Raw genomic sequence first — 9762 nt, 5'->3', positions numbered from 1 at the left:
GATTCAAGAAGAAATCCAGATCGTAAGATGACCATCAGGATGACGCTTTTCTGAGGACGTGATCGATCAGTCATGGACGTCCCAAGGACGACGGACCTCACTTGATCCTGAACACCTTCATCTTCAGGAGGCGAGGCGGCCTTCTACTTTTGCAGCTTTTGAAGCTGTTCGCCTCGAAGACTATTGGGCAACTTGGAAAGGAAAGTCATATCGGAAAATTGAAGCGGAGAGCAATCCCTCATGATTACGGATGAAATTTTTTCGCGGAAAATTTTTGCCAAATTCGCGGAAATTCGCGACCTCCATTGAAACTCTATGGAGAAGAGCCGAATATTTCCGCGAAAATTCTCGGAAAAATCGCGGTCCGCGAAAAATTCACATCCTTACTCATGATCCGACGAAATGAAATCCCCTACGACTCCGCATGTGTCCATGAAGTGATGTCTGACTCACGGCTTTAAATCAATAAGACCGATGTTTTTGCAATGGCCCATTATTCAAATATTAAATTATTCTTCGTCGGTTCGACTTAAACCTCGGAAAAGTTCAAGCGGCAGTGGGAAGACGATCGTGGAATTCTTCTCAGCAGCGATGCTGGCCAGCGTTTGCAGGTAGCGGAGTTGCAGGGCTCCCTTTGATTCCGAAATGATATCAGCGGCCTCTTTCAACGATCGGGCCGCTAGCTTCTCTCCGTCAGCGCCGATGACCTGAAATTACGATATTCTTTGAATTTATCCATCCCGCATTCTAGCTTCATGGGTTTTGTTCAAATAACAGGAATCGAATGTTCCCAAAGGGAAAATCATTAACGTTCTTTCGAACCTTTGCTCGAGCCTCTCGTGACGCTTCGGCCTCGGCGGCCATCGCCCTCTGCATCTGTACGGGCAGCCTGACGTCTTTGATTTCTACCCGCTCCACCTTCACACCCCACGAATCGGTGGCGTCGTCGAGACTGAGTTGCATAATATGCGAAATAGACTCTCGTTCTGAGAGAATCTGAGAAAGGTCCTTGGTGCCGAGCACGTTCCGTAGTGTTGTGGCAGCCAGGAGCCTCGTGGAACGACCGTAGTCTTCCACGTTCGTCACGGCGATGGTGGCGTGTTGGATGCGATAGTACACCACCGCGTCCACAGCCACCGTCACCGAGTCGCGAGTCAAGATCTGAAATAACAAGAATTCAGGCTCTGCAGCACCGGCACGAGACTCCCTTTCCCCTACCCGACGAGGGGACGAGTCCTCCGAGATGACAAGAAATGCAGAGCTCGTGCGAGGAATAATACTCACTTCTTGAGGAGGGACATCGAAGGATACAGTTCGAAGATCGACTTTCGTATAGTTGTCAATGCAGGGGATTATGAAGAAGAGACCTGGTCCGCGGGCGCCTCCCTTGAGGATTCGGCCCAATCGGAAAATCACCGAACGCTCGTACTCCTGTACGATTTTTATACACATCAAGAGCGAAATCGGCGCCGTGATGACGATGAAAAATATCGAGACCACGGTGAGAATGAACATGCACAGCGAATTATGGCCATCGTCCGGATCTGAAAGACAGAGGAAGTTATTTTTCACCGGTGAAAATCAGGAACACGATCATGATTTCGGAGTTCCCGATGGGAATACTTCTCTCGATGTTCGAAACAGAGCTGCCGACAATGACTCGAGCTTGTAGGAAGAATGTCCTCAACCCTTCTCCTTCCTCATCGGCAGATCCCGAATACTCGAGTCTCAGGTTCCGGAGAATCTCATTCTCGGACGCTGACTCATCAGCTCTTCCGACCGATGGCAATAACATAACACATCGATTCAGCGCCGAGCATCAGCCGCATGGGAGGCTGCAGCAGTACTCCGATCGGGTTCTTTGTTCTCGGAGACAACTGACAGAGTCTGATCGGTGCGTCCAGCTTCCCCTTCTATGTGTCTCTCAGTGCTGGTGCTCTGGTGCCGTGCCCGCTCGTGACATGACATGCCCATTTCTACACGGGAGAGGTTCAGACTTCGCCTCAAGCTTGCACCACAATCATGATCAGGACGGGGGAACCCAGTGCTCAGAGCTCTCGCCTTCCTCGGTCGATTCGATTCCTTCGCTTCATAATAAATTTGATTCAGGCGAATTTCCACACCCGTTACATTTTTCCCCTTTCCTCTGCGGGTTTGGAAGCCCGCACTCTGAGCCGCAACTTCTCTGCAGCAAGATCTCGCTGAGAAACCTTTCTTGATTCGCCGGGATACAACGTCGAGACCGCTATCGTCAGGTCGACGGTTGACCTGTTTCCAGAATTCGAAGTATTCAACGGATAAACAGTTCTGAGCCCTGGTGAGCCGAGCGATAGGAGGAACTGAGGCCCTAAAGGACTCTGTTCCAGCCTCCCGGAGAGAAGCAGCGAGCCTGACGGAAAGAAAGCTCGACAAGCCGAGCCCGTTCGTCTGCGTGCCGTTCTAGCTTCCCAAAGTCCCTAGAGCAGCTGCAGAGACTTGCTCGACTGGCGTGTTTGATGCGTTCGAGCTACGACTAGCTCACCCGCTCTCAACGGGCTGCCTGTTCGCCCGCTTACTTCTCTGCTCACCACAGAAAAAATCTAAACGACAGCTCCGGACAAAACCTAATCAGCCTCTCAACGGCGGCGAGAGCCAACAGCTACAACTCTCTGTCAGCACCGCACGAAAGGGCTGAGGTTTTCGTGCGCGGAGGCCTATTCCTCGATTTCCACTTTTTCTGCGCAGCCGGAACAAATGAGAAGCGTTCGGAAATGAGACTCATTGTCCATGATGGCAGTGAGTACCTGCCTGTCAGGCATGGATGCATCGTTGACTGCGGGTAGAGCAAGCAGTCCCTCTGCTCGGTCGGACGTGGATTTTCACGTCTGATCCATGGAGACTAGAGCTGGAGAATTTTCGTCGGACCTCTTTTACTCGATTTTTCTTCCCTGACCATATTCGGCTCCGCAATATCGAGAGCATTTCCGGGAATCGTCTTGACGCGTGAGGAAGAAAAGTAATCTGTACAACTTACTGGTGTCGTATCCAGTGTGACGTGGCTTCAAGTGTCGCTCCGCGAGGAGTTTGGCTTCTAGGAGCTGGGCATCCGTCAGAGGGGGAGGCGCCTGCACGGGAACGCTTACCGATATTGAGGGGTTATGAGCCATCGGAGAGCCGCCTCCCTTGAAAAAGAAAGCAGAAATCAGTCTTGATGCCTCGCTTGATTCACTCGAGAGCTTGCACAGGTCGCGATCCATCGCTCAAGCCGATCGCGGAAAATCCCATGGATTTTACCTTGGACGGTCGCTTCGAGGGACGACGGCTTCCCGACCTCGACGGTGGTCGTTCCTCAGGCTGCAGATGCTCCGAGATTTGGGAATCGCTCGCAGATCCTGTCGGGAGATGCAAAAGATGTAGATCGAGCGAGATATCACTCATCGGACAGCGCCAAATGGAGGAGGGCGACTCGCCGCCTCGGACCATTCTTCAAGGGGACACCCTTTCCTCCGACTCTGAATGTTTGTCAAGTGTGAAGTAATCATTCTGGAACCCAGTATTGCCGAGTCAACAGCGCTGTGTAGCGGAGACATTTTTATCGCACGCATTTTTATGTAGGTTTTTGGCCGAACCATCTCGTTGGCGATGAGTGATCAACTCACGAGACGAGACCCTCCGAGTCGGAACTACCGTGACGAAGGATCGTCGTCGCGGCTCAACTATCCGAGCTACCTGACGATCGACCCGCGGCAGAGTTTATCGACAGCTGCAAAATGCACTTTCCGGCGCATCGAACTTGATCCCGAAAAAAGTCCCTTCACGGGATGGTGGTACTCGGACACGGTCTTCCAGAAAGACTGGTGACGGGAGCAAACGGCGTAGCTCTCGACATTCTTGACGCCGTAAGCACTCGTCTACTCCGTAGTAGAGACTCATCTTGATCGGATATCGGATCTATCACATCCCGGATCACAAGCGCGTTGCGGTGGGCGAGGGGGTTTCCGCGGCCTACCTTCAATGATCGAGGGCGTGCGCTCGAGTCGGGACGAATTTCGGCTTGCCGGCGGGAGCAACGTCAACGCGGAAAGACGTCTACCGTACATCGAGCGACGACGAGAGCCGTGGGTCGACACAATAAACACTGGACTCACCCCTGCGTTGGTTGCTCATGGCAGGGACCGCCACTCAGGGAACGCCTGCTCATGAGATTAGTCTCGTACTCTCAAGCCATCCGGGCCACGCCGGGCGGCGACCACGGGTGCGGGATGCTGCGGCTTGGGCCCACGAGATAGTCAGGCAGTCACTTTCTCGTTGTGTTCGCCTGGCTGCTAGCCCGTTCTACGCAGCAACCTAGCCGAGGAGACGCCTCACAGTCACTTGCCGGCCGGCCGGCCGGCAGGCCCGCCTACCGGGTGAACAATGCTCCGATACTTCCACAGCTGGGAGAGGATGACGGAGGAGAACCTGAACTGTCCCGTCTGGCGAGCACCGGTCGACTCGGATCCGGTCTTCCACGCTTCGCATTGGCTAATTGATCAGACCAGAGCAGGTCCCAAGAGTTCGTCATCTTGACCCAAGGTGGGTCATCATTCTCGCTCGATGACGTGCGTGAACCCCGGGTTAATCGCATCCTGGGATTGGACCTTGAAGGCCTCGTCCGTGACGTGCGGGATTCAACGAAACATTACAGCTTTAAAAGTCGGGAATCTCCGCGATCTTCTGTTTTGAACTTGAACTGCGGAGCAGACGAATGGGAACGTTTTTCCGATCTACGAACTGCTGGTCCACGACAACGAGCCGGGATCCGAATGAGAGGAAATGGAGTCGAGACCTAAGATCGATGGAGAGAGACCTCAGCCGTGATAAGCGGTATCTTCATTTTTTTTTATTAATCTTTCTTCACTTTGTTATGAAACGCGAGTCGATGAGAGATTTCTTGACAAGGTTCCGCTTAAGGAACGCCGTACGTAGGGTAGAGATGAACGTATCTACGGCGTATACGAGACAGCAAGCGAGTATGGGGTCGTGGGAAGCCCAATCCGAAACAATGAGCACCAGTAGATCTAGCATGAGGAGGTTCTTCTCGAAATTCGAGAACAGCAATGACTCCAGGGTTCGTCCGTTTGGATCCTTGTAGAAAACGCAGCGATCATGAACGTCGTTGAGTTCGACGTCCAGGAATGTTTCGACCGCCATGGCATCCCTGACAACGTAGTCGAGATCCTTCACGGCATGTTGAAGAAAAGCCACGAGGAAGCGATTGATGGCTTTATGCGAAGCCGCCACACGTTCGATACTCTGTGGGGGCGCGTTGGCCCCTTCCAGAAGTCGGTTGTATTGGACTTTCAATTGCGACAACAAGCTTATCCGGAAGGTTTGCTCGTCCGTGTCGGGGATGAGGCCGCGGTGAGCACACAGATCGTTTTCTTCTTTGTGTAGCTGATCCAAGATTTCCCACAAGGTGACGTCAGATTTGCCCAGAACTGATCGGCCGTGTATATAATACCCGTAACATGAATGCGTGAGAGTCAGCAAGCTGATGTTGGCTATCGAGCACAGGTCGACGAAGCGCTGCATCCGACTGTTCCCGAATAAACGCTCGATCACGAGGCGAACGCAGACATAGTAGATCGAAGCGGTGCCGAGGAACACCAGAGCGATCAGGCCCAGCCGACACGTCGAGCTGAAGGGAGTCACGCTGCTTGAGATGTGTACGCTCGCCGGGGAGGAAAGAGCAAGCGATTCCACATTGGCGACCTTCAGAATGAACAGAATCACGAGGAGTAGACTTCCGATATTGATTCGACGGTACGTGATGAGTTTGAGGAACTCTCCGGCGATGAGATAGCTCCTCCAAGCTGTCGCACCCTCGGTGAGTTCCCAGTCGACGAGAAACACGTCCCAGTTTTGTTGCATCACGATCGAGTCGACAACCTCGACAACTTTCAGCGCCAGCGCGACGGCTATGTACGTGATGATTTCGGTTTCCTGGTCGGCCGTCGGCAGCAGAAGATGGATTATACCCTGTGCCTTGAACATGACGAGCCAGTTGAAACAGGAGCATAGAAGAACCAGCAGGAAAGCGTCGGCCAGACCTCCGCAAGTAAAAGCCAGCAATTTATAAATTCCGATCGCTCCGAAAGACTGGGTGCCGTTGCGTCGCACCCAGCCCCAAGTCCGGATGCAAGCCCACATCGCCACCAATGTGCTCAATACGCCGATGGCGATGGAGATGTCCTGGAAGGTTTTCGATTGAATTTGCTCGTAATGTACCCGGAAGCGCAAATTGATCTCTTCCTCTGACGTGTTCGGAATTCTTCCGTAGCTGAGGATGATCAGCGGGGGATAAGCGCTACCGGCTTCCCTACCGTCCCACCATGGCTGGAGTCTGACACGGATATCAACACTCTTCAGGTATCGGATACTTCCCGGTATCGACAGAGAGTCGACAGTGAACAGGCGTCTCGTGAGCTGCCACTGGGACTCGAGCCTGCCGGGCTTGTTTATGGCTATTCCGTTCTTGTAGAGATTCCGAAGCAGTATCGGGATTGGGTAGATGGTCTGCTTTTGTTGGTTCACGAGATATACGTCCACGAAATATAATGGGTGATCGCTGAGTTCTTTGGCTGTGATCTTGCAGGTTACGTCCACGTTGGCAGCAAACGGAAGCCGGACTGGAATTTGGCCGCATGGGAGCAGTTCTCGAATCGAGAGGTCGCCGTCCTTGACGAAATTACCGGAGTCGTCGAACATGATCCCATGGAACACCAAGAACGAGCTGTTCTTCGAAGGATTCAGGGTGAACTTATTTGGCAGGTTCGTCTTGTACAGCGTTTGCTGCGTTTCTTCGTCGTAGTAGATCCACGGGCCGTTGTTTGGACCCCGCTGACCGAGGGTGGGCATTCGTTTCAGATACAAGGTGCACAGCGACTCTTGGCTGAGAGACATTCGATAGTGTGAAAGCACGCACAGGTTCGCCAGGAGACCACAGTCTTCTCCGGAGTCGCATTTTTCGTAGGCTTTCGTTATCTTGCGCAGAATAAATTCTGAGTTCTCATTGTACGACGGATAGTCCGGATCCGTGTCAGTCACGAGCGTTTGGCGGCGTTCCCAAGCCGAACATTCCGGGAGATGCGTATGGTTCACGCACTGAACACATTCCACGGAAAACTCGTTTTCCACGAGAGCGCCACCGACAGCGCACCGGCTGCAGCTGTCAGCCGTGCAGTTTAGGCATCGATTCCGACTCAGTGACGATGTCTGGCCCTCGGGACAGCGTTTGCATTCCACTTGACGGTAGTTGGATCTCTTGGTCTCGATGTAACCCGACTTGCAAACGCAGCTATGGCCCCTGAACGATGTCGAGTTCGCAGGGCACGGACTACAAGTCACTCTGGACGCGTCGAACACAGTCCCGTTGCCCGCGCAGGTCTCCACGGTCACGAATCGTAGTTGGTCGCGCAGCTGTGCGCTGATTTGCAAAACGAAAATGCTGAACGCGAAACCCCTCAAACCCAAAAACATCTTCGAGGGGCTTCGGTCCTTTTCTCGAACTTGAAATTTTCATCTCTCCATCCGCCCGGGAGGAAGTCGCTTGTCATTGAGCCGTTGCCAAGGAGACGCCTACATAAACCGAGAGTGCATACACGAAGAGCTGATGATCGCTCGAATGGAACGCGAACTTGAGACCAGGCACGCTGATCCTTCTGATCATTTTTGAACTCGAATTAGGATTTCATTAGGAGATCTTGTGAGCGCTCATCAACCCTGCTAAGGCAGATGATTTCCGAGCCATGAACTGCGCCCTCCCCCCCCCCTTCCCCCCCGCCCCGTCGGCGTACCGATAACTTATAAATTCCATATTTCCTGGAGATTTCAACTGAAAAGAATCATGCGTTTCGAAAGCAAATGCTGAAAGGTTGTGGCGTATGAAAGGCTCGAATTCGCGTGGGCCCGTGGATTCAGCCAACGTCTGCATGAGGGCTCGGCTCTGATACCGTTGGATACCAGAGGTCACCACAGACACCGCGGATGTAATGACCATCGGAAGGATAGGAACCTTCTGAACACCCTGATCTACCGTATCGGCCTAAGTGAATACCGAGGGATACATGCTTTCTCGGAGCGCCGTTGACGACTTCTCCTCGACGAATGGTCAGAGGGAAACCTCCAAGAAATATTTCTCTCCCGAGCGATGGCGTTTGGCTCGGCGTTTCAGAGGTCTGACCTAAGCGATCTTCTGAGGACAGACAGAGTTGTTTAGTTCAAATCTGAGCTCTCTGCCGTGACTTAGGAGTGTGTCGGTCCGAGAAATTCAGACAAATTCACCCGGAATATCCTGTCATCGGCTGGAATTCGAGAATGGTGGAGTGCCAGGGAGGCTCCCGACACTGTCAAAATCTGAAGTGGAGGGTGTAGCCTGGGAGAGATTGAGCAACTCCGAAGGGAGTCACTCGCGCAACCTCCTTGCATGCGAATTCCGCGAATCTTGGCCCGATCACAATGCGGTGAGATGAGAAGCTGACTCGGCTCCGCAAAAAGCCTCGCCCATCGCAAGCGTAGTGATGGGAACATGGGGTCCAACGTGAAACTCCGGACTTGAGGTGGGACGCCTCTTCGGAATGTGGGTTCTTTGTTGAGAACCTTTGGGCGATCCCCGTTGTTCCTTACAGTATTAGAGAGCTCTCATCAGTTAGCTGTTATTATTTTGCATTCGTGAGGCTGAACCATACCCGATGGGTGGCGTGTAACTTGTATCTCAATCTCGCAAACTCAAATTATTTCTGAGGAGGAAGGCTCGGTGATTGAACGGCGGTGATCGGAACCGACCCAATCGCTCTACCTAGAGGTCTCATCGCCCGGGGCTCGGACCCTCATCACACTGTCTAGAACAAATCGATTCCGATAATGGGGCTGCTACTCGCAGAGAGCGGCAATGTGAGGATCTAAGCCTCAGCGTAATTAAATTACTATTGAGTGATACGGGTTGGGATAATCTCGTCCGAGGTTTATTTGAACTTTTCATCAGGGGACTTCGGTGATCCGGGAGACTCCAGTGTTTCACGACGTTCTCTTGCTTGTTCCAGGTCAGAAGCCTGGATTGACTCATCTCCGCATGAAGATCTCCCTTTCGCACGAAGGATACTTCGCATGACAATTGGCTCCCCGCAAGCCTTTTCTCATTGCGACCCAGTGTTCCGAAGTTGTACTGAATAATGATTTCAGCATCTGAACCAGAATCGGTTGGAGAGATCTATTACTGTGGACGATGAACGATCCAAGTTGACAGACCACCGCAGCCCGACACTTTTTTTCAATTTTAACCATTCTCATCGCATACGCGAGCAGATCCGCGTCGAGGATCCTAGAAGCTAACCCGACCACCGCGGTGCCCGAGAGGATTCTAACCCCTTCTGGGGTCACACCTTGGAGTTGCGCTTCCGGATCGATCCAGTGTAGAAGGGTATCCGCGGCTTGGTAGGGAGCTTCCAATGTGTCGCTGAACGCATTGACTGCGGCGGACGCTGCGCGGTTCATGATCTCTTTGAACAGTTCCCTGACGGCCGCTTCAGCCAATGCTTCTGATTCTTCGTGTTCGGTCTGAGCCTTCGACCCGGGAACATTGGCGAGACAAAGAACCAAATTCACTAGAATGACAGCATGGAGTTTCGCCATCGTTCCGCGAGAGTCGAGCACTCTTCCAACGTCGTTTTCGAAGTCCGGGCTCGAAGAAGATCACACTTTGAACTGGTGGTTTCGGAACCGGATGAGGAGTTGCGACAGGAC

General features: G+C 52.7%; 2 protein-coding genes across 2 annotated transcripts; both read right to left on the bottom strand.

Moving 5' to 3' along the window:
• Positions 1-509: 509 nt before the first annotated feature.
• LOC100899258 (erythrocyte band 7 integral membrane protein) lies at positions 510-3379 on the bottom strand. Its single transcript, XM_018642084.1, has 5 exons — positions 3274-3379; positions 3014-3161; positions 1285-1544; positions 823-1161; positions 510-707 (listed from the first exon to the last, which is right to left on the bottom strand). Exons 2-5 carry the CDS (start codon positions 3144-3146, stop codon positions 510-512), a joined length of 930 nt encoding a protein of 309 aa, XP_018497600.1. The 5' UTR covers positions 3147-3161; positions 3274-3379.
• Positions 3380-4875: 1496 nt separating this feature from the next.
• On the bottom strand, positions 4876-7500 carry LOC100899115 (meckelin). Its single transcript, XM_003739422.1, has one exon. The coding sequence runs from the start codon at positions 7498-7500 to the stop codon at positions 4876-4878; it is 2625 nt and encodes an 874-aa protein (XP_003739470.1).
• Positions 7501-9762: the final 2262 nt, after the last annotated feature.

The sequence above is a fragment of the Galendromus occidentalis genome, unplaced genomic scaffold (assembly GCF_000255335.2).
Source record: "Galendromus occidentalis unplaced genomic scaffold, Mocc_1.1 scf7180000076522, whole genome shotgun sequence".
Classification (NCBI taxonomy): Eukaryota; Metazoa; Arthropoda; class Arachnida; order Mesostigmata; family Phytoseiidae; genus Galendromus; species Galendromus occidentalis.
Note: the sequence above shows the minus strand (reverse complement) of the source record. Positions and strands in the feature narration are given on the sequence as shown.

Bases quoted from the DNA above. Each gene is read 5' to 3' on its own strand.
- LOC100899115 (XM_003739422.1), bottom strand. From the start codon at position 7,500: ATGTTTTTGGGTTTGAGGGGTTTCGCGTTCAGCATTTTCGTTTTGCAA.
- LOC100899258 (XM_018642084.1), bottom strand. From the start codon at position 3,146: ATGGCTCATAACCCCTCAATATCGGTAAGCGTTCCCGTGCAGGCGCCT. The intron at 1,545-3,013 runs GTAAGTTGTACA...TCTGTCTTTCAG, and splicing joins TCACACTGGATACGACACCA to ATCCGGACGATGGCCATAAT. The intron at 1,162-1,284 runs GTGAGTATTATT...TTGTTATTTCAG, and splicing joins TCGATGTCCCTCCTCAAGAA to ATCTTGACTCGCGACTCGGT.